This window comes from Mesocricetus auratus, unplaced genomic scaffold, assembly GCF_017639785.1.
Source record: "Mesocricetus auratus isolate SY011 unplaced genomic scaffold, BCM_Maur_2.0 Super-Scaffold_100042, whole genome shotgun sequence".
In the NCBI taxonomy this organism is placed as follows: domain Eukaryota; kingdom Metazoa; phylum Chordata; class Mammalia; order Rodentia; family Cricetidae; genus Mesocricetus; species Mesocricetus auratus.
This window is the reverse complement of record NW_024429219.1, coordinates 10,269,888-10,287,153: the sequence shown is the minus strand read 5'-3', so window position 1 is coordinate 10,287,153 and position 17,266 is coordinate 10,269,888. Positions and strand designations below refer to the sequence as shown.

General features: G+C 45.0%; 1 protein-coding gene across 1 annotated transcript; it reads left to right on the top strand.

The window, feature by feature from the left end:
• The first annotated feature begins 9,615 nt into the window (after nt 1-9,615).
• LOC101827736 (oogenesin-3-like) lies at nt 9,616-13,832 on the top strand. Its single transcript, XM_040734911.1, is given in 8 exon segments — nt 9,616-9,902; nt 10,061-10,063; nt 10,848-11,423; nt 11,845-11,936; nt 11,939-12,131; nt 12,296-12,389; nt 12,391-12,508; nt 13,813-13,832. Coding segments are annotated over 8 exon segments (1,383 nt in total).
• The last annotated feature ends 3,434 nt before the right edge of the window (nt 13,833-17,266 follow it).

The following is a 17,266-nucleotide window of genomic DNA, read 5'->3' as shown; positions in this document are numbered from 1 at the left end:
ACAGCAGTTAAGGAACAAAGAGGTCATGAGTTTGAAATAGAGCCAGGAGGGGAACATGGGGCTTTAGATGGACAGCCCTCTTCACAAAAAGACAACACTTCTTTCCTTATGAAAGCATCAGGGTTACGTGAAATCTGTCTCATAAACATCTTTAATTTTCCTTTTTAAAATATTTAGTTTTGCTGGGTGGTGGTGGTGCATGCCTTTAATCCCAGCACTTGGGAGGCAGAGGCAGGTGGATCTCTGTGAGTTCGAGGCCAGCCTGGTCTACAAGAGCTGGTTCCAGGATAGCCCCCAAAGCAACAGAGAAACCCTGTCTTGGAAAAAAAATTAGTTTCAGCTGGGGAGATGGTTCCGAGGTTAAGAGCACTGATTGCTCTTCTAGAGGCCCTGAGTCCAAGTCTCAGCAGCCACATGGTGGCCCACAGCCATCTATAATGAGATCTGGTGCCCTCTTCTGGTGTGCAGACATACATGGAGGCAGAATGCTGTGTATATAATTAATAAATGGATAAATCTTAAAAAACATTAGTTTCATCATGTGTGCGTGGCTGTCTGTCTCCATGTATGCCTGACTACCACATGTGTGCAGGGCCAGAGATGCCCACAATGCAGTGTCAATACCCCTGGAACTGAGTGGAATTGCAGAAGGTTGTGAGCCACCATGTGGGTGTTGGTGCTGACCCTGGGTACTCTCTCTGCAAGAGCAGCCAGTGCTCTTAATCACACAGCCTTCTCTCCAGAGCTCCTGATTTGAGCAGGAGTCTAGTGTTTCCTAGGCTGATCTCAACCTCACTGTGCTGTCCAAGAGGACCTTGAACTTCTGATCCTCCTGCCTTAGTTCCTGAGAGCGGAGATTTCCCCACTACACAGTTCATACAGTGCTTTCTGCTGCAAGTCAGGGCCAGGGCTTCCTGCATGTGAGGCAAGTAGTCTACCAAGGCACCTACACTCATGTGCACACCTTTATTTTCAGATACACACACACATGTCCATAATTTAAAACTACAAAGAATCTTAAAAATTAAGAAAACATAGCTAGGCTTTGGTGGCACATGCCTTTAATCTCAGACCTTGGGAGGCAGGAGCAGTCATATCTCTGTGGGTTTGAGAACAGCCTGGTCTAAGGAGGGAGATCCAGGAGAGCCAGGGCTGTTACACAGAGAAATCCTGTCTCAATCCCCCACCAATTTTAATTTTGATTTTGTTTTTGGAGTATCATTGCTTTCATCCCGGGTGTCTGGAGCTGGAGCTACGTGAATTCTGTGACTGGAATGGCGATCCATTGGAAGAACAGTCAGTGTTCACAATGCCTGAAAACTCTGAACACTCAGGAATGATTTAGCTTTTGGTTTCCTTTTGTCTTTAGATGTGGTCCCACTGTGTAGATGTGAAGTTTTGTGAAATTCGTCGTTTAGCCAGGAACATGTAGTGTTTTCCAGAAGTCTGAAGTGAAATCGCTGGAGCCCAGCTACAGGACATTCTGATGTCCGGGACATGGTGATTTCATGATTCGGGTTACATGGTGCTAAGCACAGCATCAAGGGCTTCTGGTGTGCTAGGCGGAAACTTTCTGTTTGTTTTTAGAGACAGGGTTTCTCTGTATTGCTTGGAGGCTCTCCTGGAACTCGCTCTGTAGACCAGGCTGGCCTCGAGCTCACAGAGATCTGCCTGCCTCTTTTTCCTGTGTTGTGGGATTAAAGGTGTTCACCACCAATGCCTGGCTGCAGAAGTGTTTAATCCCAGCGTGCCACAGGCACAGGAGGTAGATCTCCAGGTGTCCAAGGCCATCTTGTCTGTGTGAGCCCCAGCATGGACAGAGTGTGTACACAGTCCCTATCTCTCATAAGCAAACAAACAAACACCTCCCACCTAGAAAAACAAACCAATAAAACAGAGCATCCACTTCCCCAGAGAGACAGCCACAGCGCTCACTTTACTTCTTAGTATCCTTCACCCTGCAATACAGAGTGGACTCTTCTCCCTCCCATGCTGGTGGGAAGGGGTAAAGGCTCCCTCAGCCATTGCTGCACGCTACACCTGGAAGCCCTATGCAAGATGCACTTTTTATTTTTTTGTTTTTCTTTTTCATTTTATGTGTACTTTTGTCTGTGTAAGGGTGTCAGATCCCTTGGATCAGGAGTTATAAACAGGTGTGAGCTGCCATGTGTGTGCTGAGAATTGAACCTAGATCCTCTGGAAGAACACCAACGCTCTCAACCACTGAGCAATCTCTGCAGAGCCTAATATGGGTTCTTACTGGCCTAAGATCTATCTTGTCTTCATCCAGAAACTGCTGTTCTACTTTTTCAAGCCAATCTGACAAAGACAGGGTCATATGTGATCCATATTGGCCTGATCATCCCAATCCTGCCCCAGCTGGCTTCAAACAATTGATCCTGTTCCTCCAACCCTGAAATTCATACTCATCTCAAATCCATATTTCAACTTAGGCTCTTTTGTTTTGTTTTGATTTTGTTTCTTGAGGCAGGGTTTCTCTGTATAGCTTTGTTGTAAAGAGCCCTAACAGTTAAGAGTCCCTAACAGTTTGAAAATTACTAAGCTGTCCTATCTGTGAATGTGAGCAGCTGCACCTAAAGATAAACATTTCCCAAAACTCAGTCCTCAAAACATTTCCAAGACCTCAAGGTTCCAGGCCGGTCACAAAGTTCAGCCAGGGCACAGACATTGCCTAAGACAGATAACAAGCCAGTTAGCCACAAGCGTGTGTGTTTGCATGAAGGTCTGGCACCGATTACCAAACTCCCCTTGTACCCCCCATTTGCAGTTTCAGGCATTAAAAACTTGTAATTTCTGCTTGGGGTTCACTCCTTCCCAACGCTGCTGAACCCCGGTGAGCCTGCTTAATAAAAATCCTCTTGCATTTTGCAATAATCTTTGGTTCCCTGGTGGTCTTTGAGGGGAGTGTTCTGAGAGAAAGACTGCAGGGTCTTTCATTTGTCTGTCTTGGAACTTGCTTTGTGGAGTAAGCTGGCCTAGAACTCACAGAGATCCACCTGCCCCTGCTGGGATTAAAGACATGCACCAACACCACCACCACTGTATGTCATGTTTTTATTTTCTTTGTGTACTTCACTCAAATGTTTAATGGTTTACATTTGGAGAAAGAAAAGAATGTTCTGAGAGCCACCTTGGGCTACTGTTGTCCTGGGACATTGATTGACTAAGGGTGGGCTGTGTTCCTTTCAGGGGGTCATAAATTACCACATTTCTAATCCCAAGGGGTGAGGGATCAGTTTGCTGAATTTCCACTCTGCTCATCCACATGGAATCCTAGGTGGTGCCACGTCCGGGGAGCAGCCTGTGTCCAAGAATGTGCGGAGGGTGTCGGGGATTGACAACACAGAGACTCGTTCAACGATGTAAAGAAAACTTTAAGCAGGCCCCAAAAAGGCTCAAGAAAACTTCCCAAGAAAGGCCTCTCTCCAGAAAAGCTTCTGCTCTCTCTCTACCCCTGGCTGGTTCTGCTCTGACACCAGAAACTGAGTTGGGTGTGTCAGAAGAGGCTTTAGTCTTTGGACAAGGTCGAGGTCAGGGTGGTTCCTGTGGGCCAGCCCTTTTCAGGAACTTGTTGCCCAGGGCATTGTATTGTTTTTAGTAAACATGTTTGTAGTAAATATTGTCTTACAGCTGCCCACTCCCAGGCCAATGGGTAAGTGGGTCTCTGCTCAAGGCCTGGTGTCCCCACAGATGGCTCTTGTGTGCAGTGGTTTCATGTGAGTCAGAGGATGGTTTTCTTTGGAACTCACTATGTAGACCGGGCTGGCCTCCACAGTGCTAGGATTAAAGGCACTTGCCAATATTCCTGGCCTTAGAGGATGACTCTCAAGGGTCAGTTTTCTCCTTCCACAGGAATACATGGGAACCACACTAAGGTCTCTGATCTTACATGGCAAATCCTCACCCACTGAGCCATCCCAGGATTCCACAAAATTACTTTTCTGTCTAAGACCAAGAGTAGACAAAGTCTGTCCCAGCCACCACTCTGGATGCTGTGGCCACAGGTTAACAATCCTCAGTCAATGCTCATAGAATGCTCATGGGTCATTAATGAGTTCCTGGACTTAGTGCATCCCTAGCAATCATCACTTAATGACATTTGATGCCATCAGTTCCACGGATCACCTGGTACTCCATGTGGATGAGCATGGTGGAGACAGAAAAATATGATCTCTCAGTTCCTGGGATTAGAAGGCGGTGGATGTTAGGGGACCCTTGACTCAAATGGTCCTTAGCAGTCTCAGAGTCTCACAGAGGTCACTGGTCACTGAAGTCATCCAAGGGATGGAGGCTGCACTCACTTTCTGGCTTCAGTATCTGACCATCAGTTCCAAATGTGTTAACTCAATGACCCCAAAGGAAGCCAGTCCATCCTCAGCCAATATCCAGGGATGACAGTTGCCCAGGTGACACTGTGAGCATTCTTTTATGCTCTCTGGCTTAAAACCACTGTCATTTTCTTTTAGGGCAAGAGACAGAAAAATGAAAATAAAAATGCTGACATTTGGATTTGAGATAAGTGTGGTTGTTTAGGCTTGTAAGGTGAAGGCAATTGGATCTGGTGTTCAGTTTTAGCTGGCGCAGAACTGGAAGGTCCAGGGAAGCGTGGGTTGCAGGAGAACCTGTCTTAGTGAGAATGGGGTCAAAGGGCAGGACAGCCAGTTCAGTAAGAAGACTTCTAGAGAGTCCTTGCCCATTCCGAGGGAGGGGCCTCCAGGTGCATAGCACTGCTCCTGGGCCGTGCATCAATGGATGAAGTCATTGCCTCTTGCTACAGGCACAGGAAGGGTGGAGGATACTGAGAAGTGAGAGAAGACTTTGTGGTTGTCTATCTGAGGAGGTATGCTTTTGTCTTTTGTTGTTGTTTGAACAGGGATTTTTTATATTTCCCTGGCTCTCCTGGAACTTACTATGTATAGCAAGGCCACTTGGAACACATGGAGATCTACCTACTGTGACTGACGTGTGCTGGGATTAGCGGTGTGCAGTGCCCTGCCTGGCATTTGAGCTCCTGCCTAGCATGCCAGAAGGTCTGCATGCTGTTCCTCTGCACCGTGAAACAAGGGTTTAAGGATGGAGGGAAAGATTCCAAGTAGGAAGCCAAGCTTGTGTCTGAGATATTGAATAGAATAGTGTGGATGCTGGGGCCTCCTCTACATTATGAATAGCATTAGGTGTGGCAATCACAGAAGATGGTGGTGTAACGATTCAGCCATTCTGCTGGCCTGTCCATGTCACGTGGCAGAATGAATTCAGGCAGTACCCTGGGCAGTCCAGGGTTCTATGGTTGCATAGTCTGTATGCAGGTGCAAAGGACCCCTTTAAAAGAAAGACCTCAACATGGGCTGGTGGCGCTCGCCTTTAATCCTAGCACTTGTAGGCAGAGGCAGGTGGATCTCCGTGAATTTGAGACTACTCTGGTCAACAAAAGCTAGATCCCAGAGAAGCTCCAAAGCTGCACAGAGAAACCCTGTCTCAAATAACAAAACAAAACAAACAAACAAAGACAGGAAAGAAAAGAAAGACCTCTATCCAGTAATGCTCTCTGTTTTCCCTGTCTTTCCCTGTCTCTTTCCCCTGGGACAGACAGGACTTTTCCTGTCTCCCTTTTCTGTCCTCTCTGGGTCTCTTTTTCTCCATGCCTCTGTGCCTCTTTATCTTTGCTCCCCCTCACTGCCTTTCTAATAAAACTTCTCAGTAAGTTCTGTCTGCCTGGCATTTTGTCCCTCTGCCTATGTCACCCCACGTGCTTTATAGTAACAGGCTATGCAAAGTGCATCGGGATTTGGTTTTTCGAGACAGGGTTTCTCTGTGGCTTTGGAGGCTGTCCTGGAACTCACTTTGTAGACCAGGCTGGCCTTGAATTCACAGAGATCCGCCTGCCTCTGCCTCCCAAGTGCTGGGATTAAAGGCGTGCGCCACCAACGCCCAGCAGCGGGATTTCAAGATGCAGAAATGTAGCTGGGAGCACTAACACTATGGAGCCTGAGGCAGGGACATCTAGAGCTCAGCAGTGGGCTGACTGGGCTACATGGTGAGATCTAGTATCCAAAATCAAGAGAAGGAAACAAAGCTAGGCAGTGGTGGCACACACCTTTAATCCCAGCACGTGGGAGGTAGAGACCAGCCTCAGCTACAGAGTGAGTACCAGGACAGGCCCCAAAGCAATACAGAGAAACTCTGTCTCGAAAAACCAAACCAAACCAAAAAAAAAGAAAAGAAATTCGGGTGGTGATGGCACACTCAACACTCGGCAGACAGAGGCAGGCAGATCTCTGTGAGTTGGAGACCAACCTGGTCTACAAGAGCTGGTTCCAGGACAGCCTCCAAAGCGACAGAGAAAGCCTGTCTTGAAACCAACACCCCACACCCCCCAAAAGAAGAAAACAAATAGAAGTTTCTCAAATCCAACAAAGTCAGAGACTACATGGGTCATTTCAAACTCATTTTCTTGTAGGGTAGCAGCAGAAGGGGTAAACATTGGAATCTAGGGTTGAAGATTGGGAATGTGGCAGAGTAGGGTGAACACTTACTTAACACACAGGAGGCCTTGGTTGGATCCCCAGAAATGCATGACCCAGGCTGAATGATGTACAATTCTCCATTCTGATGTTGTTTTTTTCAAGACAGGATTTCTCTATGTAGCCCTGGCTATCTTGGAACTCACTCAGCAGACCAGGCTAGGCCCCAACTCAGAGAGCTGCCCTCCTGTACTCCAGAGAGGTGGGATTAAAGAGTCATGCACCATCACTGCCTGGCTGTAACTTTTATTCTTAACACTTGGCAAGTTAGGCAAGAGGTGGTAAGTTCAAGGCCACCCTCAGCCACCTTGGGACTTCATGGTCATTCTGGTCAACAGAAGACCTTATCTCAACAAAACACAAACACTCAAATTTCCTAGTTTACAATGTCGTATCCAGGATGTAATCTCACAGAGTTGTGAGGGAATTCTTCATTCTGATTTTCCCTTTTCCTCTTTGTATTTTCAGCTCCTTTTCTTTCTTTCTTTCTTTTTTTTTTTTTTTTGCTTTTTGTTTTTTGTATTTTGGTTTATCGAGACAGAGTTTCTCTGTGGTTTTGGAGGCTGTCCTGGAACTCACTTGGTAGTCCAGGATGGTCTTGAACTCACAGAGATCCGCCTGCCTCTGCCTCCCGAGTGCTGGGATTAAAGGCGTGCACCACCAACGCCATATCTCTATTTCTTTATGGAGCACATGGGGTTTGGAAATTGAAATCAGGACCTTGTACATGCCAGGTAAGCACTCTAGGGCTGAGTAATACCCCCGCTCCTTCAACTGGCCTTTTTAGGACAAGATGAACTCTAGCCATGCTTGACCTGGACAGCTTCTTCCTTCTTTGGTCTCCAGAGTGCTGGGTTTACATGCTTGTGTCTCACAGACTGTCATGCTTCCTTCTTCTCCCCCCTCTTCTGCTCCTCCGCATCCTCTCTTTCTTTTTCCATTTTCCAAGATCTCATGTTGTCCTGAACTACACCATCACCCAGGCAAGGATTCATCTCATCAATTTCAATTCACTAAGCCTCATATTGGTGGGATACAGGCTTCCAGGACAACCAGTTTTAAGGAGTACTTAGGATCAACCCACAGACCAGACACGTGCTGCACAGGAACTGTATGTACTAACCCGGCCTCACGCCAGCCTTTTTCCTTCCTGTTTTGAGACTTGTTCTCATGATGATGTCCAAGCGGTCACTACCTGGAGGATGTAGTCCTGACCATCCTGAAACTCATTCTGTAAACCAAACTGGGTTTGAACTCAGAATTCAGGGATTAAAGGCTTGAGCCACAAATCCCCAGCTATCTTTATATATCTAAAGCCTTACAATTATCCAGACATTGTGGAAAATGCCCTTCATCGGGCTGGAGACATGGCTCAGTGGTTAAGAGTACTGACTGCTCTTTCAGATATCCTGAGTTTAATTCCCAGCAACCACATGGCAACTCACAACCATTTGTAATGAGATCTGATGCCCTCTTCTGGGGTGCAGGCATACATACAGGCATAACACTGTATACATAATAAATAAATACATCTTTAAAAAAAAGAAAATGTCCTTCGTCCCAACCAACCAAAATGAGTGAGGGTGTAACTATTGTTCTAGTCTAAGTTCTTTTCCAGGATTGATATCTGATCTCATGCACCTGGATAACATCTAAATCACAAAGGGAGTGTTGGGTGGAGTTTCAATTATTCAGTCAGACTGCAGACTTTGACTGGCAGGTGAGTGTCTAAAAAGGAGAAGGGAGGTTCTGGGAAAGGTGTGCCAGGGTCAGCGTAATCAGAGAAACCTTCAAGGTCTTGGAGCCAGCAGTCCCTTGGAGTCACTGCCTATTCCTGCTGGGATGTGGAGACCTGCTGCCAGTGTTCACATCAGGTAAGTCCTTAGCTTCATCAACATACTGCATCTCACCCAGCAGAGTCTAGGCTTGGGTTCTGCTCAGTGGACCATTTACATCTCTTTTAGTTTGCTGATTTTTTTTTTTTTAGATAAGAGCTTCAGACATAACCATGCCTGGTCTGGATGGAATTCACAGATTCTGCTGTGAATTCCAGTGAGTTTTTTTTTAATATCAAAGTCATTATTTGAGTCTGTAGTTTCTGTGTTTAGAAAGAGCCCCACTCTGAATGTCAGGATGACCTTGAACTCCAGGAAATTCTGGGGTTAGTTACATATGAGTCATTCATTGCCATGGCCTACCCCAGCCAGGTATGGGAGTCCCTGGGATGAGGGTCCTAAGAATTCAGGGGTGACAAACAAACCCAAATATATAACATTATTGTTACTTGGCACAGAAACTCAGATATACAAAACATGAAATCATCCAGAGTTAATCGAAACACAAAATTGTCCTTGGTCAATCAAAACCTAGGACCATCCTTGATTAAGATAGAATCATCCAAGTCTAACTGCGTATTTCTTTTAAAAAATTGATATATTTTTATGGTCAGTTATTGTTCAACATCTATTACCTAGTTCTTGTGAGTTTTTTGAAACATTGAGCTGTTTTAACTATTTCAGCTCTTTCTTATTAAAAGTTTTCGTTACCAGACACTCAAGCCCACTCTTGATGACACATGTATAGCACGTGAAATTTTATTGTTGGGTAAGATTTCACTATTTGTACTTATGTGAATGACATGAATGATTTGGGAAGTGCTGCTGTTTCTGGAGATGAGGTCATGGCCAGTGTCCCTATCTCAGGGGATGGTTTCTTACCGATACCTCTCACTTGAATGTCAGTATAGCTTTTATTTTATTTTTTTGGGGGAGGTTTTGAGACAGGGTTTCTCTGTGGCTTTTGAGGCTGTCCTGGAACTCGCTTGGTAGTCCAGGCTGGTCTCGAACTCACAGAGATCCGTCTGCTTCTGCCTCCCGAGTCCTGGGATTAAAGGCATGCGCCACCAACGCCCGGCTGTCAGTATAGATTTTAAGGAAAATTTCATTAATGTGAAAAAAAATGGAATAGAAGAACAAACAGAAATCGCCACGAGAATCACAGCCCAATATTTTTCTCCGACTGAGAGTTCGACAACTGTTTCCAGGACACCTCCTTTTGAAGTTATTGCCTCAGAATGGGATCCAGGGACCAACCCACACTCATGCAACTGGCTCTTTGGAGGCTGCTGAGGGAGGAGGCCTTGATCATCTCTGCTCTGGAGGACCTTCCTGTGGGGCTGTTCCCGAAGATTTTTGAGGAGGCCTTCAGTCTCAGAGTTACAAACATCCTGAGGGCCATGGTGCCTGCTTGGCCTTTCCCATGCCTTCCAGCAGGAGACCTGAGATGTGACTCCCACCTGGAGACTCTGAAAGCTGTGCTTGATGGACTAAATGTGTTGATTACAGAGAGGGTTCATCCCAGGTAAGCATGTGTCCTGGGCAGGCGGGGACTGAATGTGGAGCGGAGACCTGTGAGGAATGAAAATACTGGGGCAGAAGACAAGAGAAAAGACCACAAGACAGGATTCTGATCAAGTGGTAATTTTATTTTTTGCTGAGCTAGCTATATAGTTGGTGAAGCAGGTTTGAAGAGGGTAGGTTTTTGGGGGTAGACGGCATGTAGCTGCAAGAAAGGCAGGATATTAAAAGGCCACAAAAAGAGCATGTCTGACAGGGTGCAAAAGGTACAAAAAAAGGTTGCCTTGGTAACTGTGCCTAAAGGTTATGTTTAGCGTCTGGGTTTGAGCATGATAGGGGAGGATTATTTCTTGTTAAGGGCAACTATAAGGTTTCTAGGAACTGGCTGCATAACTGATCTAATTAGCTTGGTCCTGTGGCCAGAAGCTCTGTTTGTCCTAGGTGGCAATCTGAGACTGGCTCCCAACAAGCAGGGCCCAGTTACGATGGAGGAAGGCTCTGTGGTGCAGAGAAGGAACAACAGGGTAGGGGGGCACGGGGGGGGGGGGGGGACGGGGATGGGGGACAGGAGTATTTGGCCAGAGACAGACCAGAGGCTTCTTACAGCATCAGCTAGAGAACTGTAGAGGTTTGGGCAGATGTCAGCCATCTGGGCAAGGGATGGCAAATGTGGAGGACACAAGAGTAGATGTAGCCACCGAGGAATAGTCCTCTCTCTGCCAGGCCCACAGTCCCAAGTGGAGAGAGGCTGGGGTTAACGGGAACAGAGTAGAGGGACGTGAGACTGGGCTACAGGTGCTTCCCTGGCCAAGTTCCATTTTCACTCAGTACGAAGGCCTGGGACAAAGCAAAGATTTATAAGGGAAAGCTGACGTGTTATGTAGACAAGAAGTGTATTGTAAGAGGTGTCTTGTCTCATCTTCTGGGGATTCTTCCTGTTTACCAACAGGTCAAAACTCAGAATGCTTGATTTGACAAATGTCAACCTTGACTTCTTGAGCCTCAATGCTGGAAGCTGTGAAGGTGACTGCTCACTACAAGCCATGAGGCAGCAGCAGTCAGTGGAGATGTGTCCCAACTCTGGGCAGAAGAAGCCTTTCACAGTAGTAACTGATCTCAAAGTCAGGATGGCCAGTTTCAATGAATCTGCCACCTACTTGTTGCAGTGGGCCAAGCAGCGAGAAGCTTCCGTTCATCTGTGCTGTAGGAAGCTGCACATGTGCCATCCACCTGTCTTCACTGCTACACAGCTCTTCAAAATCATAGGCGTAGACTGCATCCGGGAGCTGCAGTTGAGTCAGTGGTCTCTTCAATACATGGCACACATTTTTCCTTACCTGGGACAGATGAGAAATCTTCACACCCTCATCCTAGAAAGAATTCAGAGGCCCTTCAGGGTTGATGCTTCTGCAGAGCCGGGATGGATATGCCTGTTGCTGTCTCAGTTCTCCAAACTCCCCTGTCTCCAGAACCTCTATGCACATGACATCTACTTTTTAACAGGCTGCCTTGAAGAGTGGTTCAGGTAAGGAAGGATGGAGAGGCTCCTCCAGAGCATATCAAACACATCCTTTTCTTTACAGGGTAGGGGGGTCATGATGGTCTGCCCACTGTCAACCTAGCAGTAGTGGAGACATAGGACAGCCAGCAGAGGAGCTCTGTGCCCAGACAAGTATGAACAGGCACCACCATGCCTGTAATTGCTCATGTGTGAAAGGAGTTGAGTAGATGGTAAATATATGATCCTAGGCTTAAAGCTGGGGATCCGGGACATGACTGTGGTACATATCATACTCACAAGGGGACTCTTCGGAACACTGCTAGGATGAATCTGAATCCATCTAGGGGTCGACTAAATTTGGGGAAAGCATCATCTGCCTTGTTTTCAATCCCACCAATCTTCCTCAATACCATATGGCATAACTAAACTCTTGATCTCTCCCTAGGTGCCTTAACAACCCCTTGGTAACCCTGTCAATCACTGACTGCTGTCTCTCACAGTCAGACCTGGATTACCTGAGCCAGTGCCAGAATATCAGTGCACTAAACATCTGGACCTGAGTGGTGTAGGGCTGTGTGATTGGTGCCCTAAGCTTCTTGTGGTTCTGCTTGAGAGAATCTCAAGTACCCTGCAAACTCTAGAATTGGAGAGGTGCAACTTGACAGATCCTCATTTCAATGCCATCTTGCCTGCCCTGACCCAGTGCTCCCAGCTTACCAAGATCAGTTTTATTTTATTTTTTTGGTTTTTACGAGACAGGGTTTCTCTGTATTGTTTTGGAGGCTATCGGTCCAGCCCAGCCTCGAACTCACAGAGATCCACCTGCCTCTGCCTCCCGAGTGCTGGGATTAAAGGCATTCCCCACCACCACCCGGCTGCACCAAGATCAATTTTTATCATAATTTTATCTCTATGCTTGTCCTGAAGAACCTTCTACATCACACAGCCAAGATGAGAAAACTGATCCAGGAGCTGTACCCCCGCCCGTCTGGAATGCTATGACTAATTTACAATACTTAGAGACAAATTTACACAACTGTGTCCTGAGCTGCTAGATATACTCAAGGTAGAAAGGCAGCCCAAGAAAGTCTCCTTTGCTACACCATTCGGTTTGAAATGTTTTAGGTTTTGTTTCTGTGACCAGGAGGCCAGACTTTGCCCCTGTTTGTGGGAAGGATAAGGTTGCTTCTGGTAGTGAGAATGCAAGCCTAGTGTGGGGAGTGTATGTAGACTGTGTAATCCCAGATTGCACATAATAAATGTGTTGAGCTTTTTAGGTTGCTAGTGTGTCTCCATCAGAACACACAGTCACTAGGTTCCATCATTTTAATACCTGTTTCATTTTCCATCATCCTACTCAGGTCAATCTTAAAACTGTACAGGTCATGGCAACTTAGTCTCATCACGAGGATCTATTGCACATGACCTCACAGTGTTTAATGAGGATCTATTGCACTTGGCTTCACAGTGTTAAATATATTGGAAAGAAAATAGTGTGCAAAGGGTTCATTCAGATCACAGAAGGACGTTGACATGGAGAACAATACAAAAAGGGGCCAGGAGATAGATACAGTCAGTCACTCAGGCATTTCCAAGTGATGATTTGGCATCAGAGAGACAGTCATAGACTCGTAAATGTTGTTCTGGTAGCTGGGAAGATACAGTGGGTCCCCAGGACCCTGGAGTGGTACTGTCTGGTGTCTTTCACGGTTAGTGATTATTTGGGACACAGAACAGAGGTCCTTATATTCACAGCATCAAGAAAGCCAGGAAGCCGGACATTGGTGGTGCATGCCTTTAATCCCAGCACTCAAGAGGCAGAGGCAGGCAGCTCTCTGAGTTCAAGGCCAGCCTGGTCTACTGAGTGAGTTCTGGGACAGCCTCCAAAGCAACCACCCCAAAAATGCCAGGAATTTTAATCATGCACTGGTGCCTCCTAATGGAGATACAAATCAATAGCTGCATTCAATCTAGAAAACCCAGAGTGGATTTTATTAAGGACCTGGTAAGCTTTTGTTATCCTCACCTACATTCTGCTATAGAGGCAGACTTCACCCAAACCTACTACAGTGATTTTCCCAGATTCTTCTCTCCCTAGACCATTACCTATCTATAAAGGTAACAGCACATGTACTTTATGACCTGATGACTGTAACACAAATTAATAAAAGACCCGGAGATTGATATTGGGGTTCATACTTCAAGCTGAATATAATAAAGCAAAGCAGGTGGCCAATAGCTTCTTACCCCTACCTCAGGCTGAATGGGCTAACCCTGACTCCAGGAAATTTGACCAAGCCTCAGACTATAATCTCTCCTCAGTGTGGCTGGAGAATCAACGCCTCTATTCTCATTATGTCTGGAGAATGGATGCCCCATACTATCCTTGCTCCTGCCTTTTGTACTCCTCTAGTCCTGGGACTAAAGGTGTGAGCTATAATTCTCTTTTAGACTGATTCAGTCTTGTGTAGATCTGGGTGGACTTGGACTCATGGACATGTGTCTACCTCTTAATCCTGAGTTCTAGGCTTAAAAGTGTGTGCCACCACTGCCTAGCTTCTGGCTGCTGGGATTAAAGGTATGTGTCACCACTAACTGATCTCTATAGCTTGAGGATGACTTTGCTTTTCTGAATTCTCAGTGAAGATTTAATAAATCATAAGTAATATATCATTACAGCTGGTCTTTGTTAGATTTTGGCCTTTTAGTTGTAGAACTCACCCTCATGATCTCCTGTACTTTGCCAAAGAGTGTCTATGTAGTTAAACCCTAAGATTTATTTTACACCTGAAATCAGATTGATTAGACTGTTTGCTGCCTGGAACACTCACCCAAATTGTACTATGTTTTAAATATGCTGCAAGTGAACAGCTGGCATTAGAGTTCCCCACATCTGATCCAGGCTGACAATGTCAAATACGCACTGCCTTTTCATTCTTTGAAGATTATAGTGTCTTGATGGGACCCTTACAATTGACCACTTCAACTACAGTTCTCCAACAAACAAATAGCATAACAATGGTTGCAAACATTAACAGTTCCAGTATGATATTTAACAATAGACACATAATTGGCTAGATTATAATTCTCAAAATTTCAATTCAATCAAAAAACAATGATGTGCTTGTGGTGGGCAAAGTATGAATAACTCTACAAGTCTGAATTTTTTCTTGTTCCCTATCTCAAAGTCCAATGCGTTGCTGCTTCTAATTTCCAAAGATAAGCTTGAGATACTATGCTCCTTAAGAAGGTGTTAGAAAATGTGAGCAGTGGAACTTACCTCTATGGAGGATATCATCATTGTCATAGTAGGGACATCTCCATGCTGCTATGAGACTTGTTGATTATCAAGAAATCCAACCAACAGTGATCCAACTGTATCTGGGGGAATCATTACTTTTGTCTTTCCTGGGGTTAAAAGACTTCTTTTGTGTTGATAAGTTATTAATAACCTATTAGTACAAAATGTCTCTTCGGTAACTTGTGCTTCAAGCATACTGGCAATTTTCCACACCCTAAATGTGACCTTCAAAGAAAGCTGGACCAGTGTCTGATCTCATAGCTCCCTACAAACCCAGATCAGAGGATCCCAAGGGATCTATCTCTTCTGCACTCAGATGAGATGTTCTCTTCCGTGGAATTTAGGTTGCAGGTCTCCATCTAGTCCAGACCTTGGGATTCACTCAGCTCCATCAGGACTTCCCACCTGATTCAGTCCAGCAACTGACACTAGAGTAATTCAGCCCAAGATGATCCAGGGAATTCTTCATTTTAAATGCTTTTTTATTAGTGTGTATGAGAGGACATACTTGTTGCAGTGTACAAGTTTGTGGTGTTGCTTCTCAACTTGTAACTTAACATGGTACCTAGGAGTTGAACCTAGGACTCCATGCCTGCAGATTAAGTGGCAACAATGGTAGAGTCATCTTGTTGGCCTCACACTCAGTCTAGCAGAAGGAAGAGCAGTTTTCTTTGAACAAGAAATATTAAATGAGTCCTCTACCAAACATTATAAAACATTTGTTTAAGATAAGGAATTCCAGGTGGCTGCATACACCTTTAATCGCAGCACTTTGAAGGCAAGAGGTAGGCAGATCTCTTTGAGTTTGCAGCCATCCTTGTCTACAGAGAGAGTTCCAGGACAGACTCCAAGGCTACAAAGAAAACTGTCTTGAAAAAAGAACAACAACAAAACAGAAAAGAAACAGAGTCTAGAAACCAGATAAGGTGGTAAATGCCTTAAGACCTAGCACTTGTGAATCAGAGGCAGGTCAATTTCTCTGAGTCCTAGGATAATCAGGACTACATAGTGAGTCCTTATAAAAATTAAATTTAAAATAACAATAATAATAAAAGGCACCAGAAATATATGTATGATGAATGCTTAGAATATGTTAGGTTCATTTCCAGTACTAAGAAAAAATATAACACAGGAAACACAAACAAATGAACAAACAAGAAATCCACAAAGAACATGACTGGGTATTTCTTGCCTTCAATCCTAGTACTCAGAAGGAAGGCAGGGGTTGGTAGATCTACGAGATTCAAGCCAGCCAGAAACCAATGTTCCAGTGACCAGCCACTCATTAGGATACCTTCATAAATAAAGAACACACAATACCTGAGATATGAAATATTGCACAGGAAGTGTTTGTTGGCCTTTTGAGACAGGCTTTCTTGTAGCTGGGGGGAGAGTGACTGACCAGATCCAGATGCTTGAAGCCTATGACCCTCTACCCAGTTTTATGCTCTGTTGAGAATCCAGCACCCTTACTAAGCAGGCATCCAAAGTGAGAAAACAGGCCCAGCCAAGGAAGCTTTTCTACATAGTATACATCTATTCTCAAGCCCAATTAATGCTGTCAAGCCCTATGTTTCTCTTGAGACAGATTCAATGCGGTCATGGCTGGATTCCACTATGTATCCTTTAACTTCAGATATCATCTCATTGTTTATCCCAGTGCCCAGTCCCAACCCTGCCTTTAAGCTTTGAGGTAAAGAAAGTCATAGGGCCAGATAATTGGTCTGTGATCCCAGCACTTCAGAGGTGGAGGCAAAGGGAATCAGATGTTCATGGCCAGCATCAGCTGCCCATCAACAATGTCAGAACCCAAAGGCTAACTGATGGTCTATGGGTTGAAGACAAAGCTCTACTTAGAACTTTCAGGCCCATAGTCCTAGTAATTATGGAAGGGGAGTAGTCCCAAGAAGGGAGAGAGGAAGAGATACTATCTTTAGGAATAGACAGGTGGAGAAAATCTGGACTTCTTTTGACCTGTGAGAAGAGGATTCAAGTCTGAGGACTCCATAGATTCTCTGAAGTTGACATGATTTTTTGCAGTTTATAAACAGATATAAAAGTTTTATATATATTAGCATTGCCAGTCTATACTGAAACCTACATTGTGGAAACAGCAGGTAACATGTGTCTGCAAAACAGTTAGGGTAGAGTCACACTTTTAAGTACTAGCAGATACCAAAAACCACGGTGAGAAGTGCACATTGGAACTATTAAGTTATATTTGTCTTCATATACTCAAAAGATGTTAAGGCTGGGCATTGGTGGCATCAAGTGAGATGATCATGCGATTTTTGTTTCTCAGCTTGCTTATATGGTGGATTACACTGATGGATTTTCTCATGTTGAACCATCCCTTCATCCCTGGAATGAAGCCTATTTGATCATGGTGGATGAGTTTTCTGATGTGTTCTTGGATCCAATTTGCCAGTATTTTATTGAGTATTAAGTTCTCTTTCTTAGTTGTAACTTTGTGTGGCTTGGGTATCAAGGTTATTGAAGCCTGGTAAAAAGAGTTTGGCAAAGACTCTTCTGCTTCTATTGCATGGAATACTTTGAGGAGAATTGT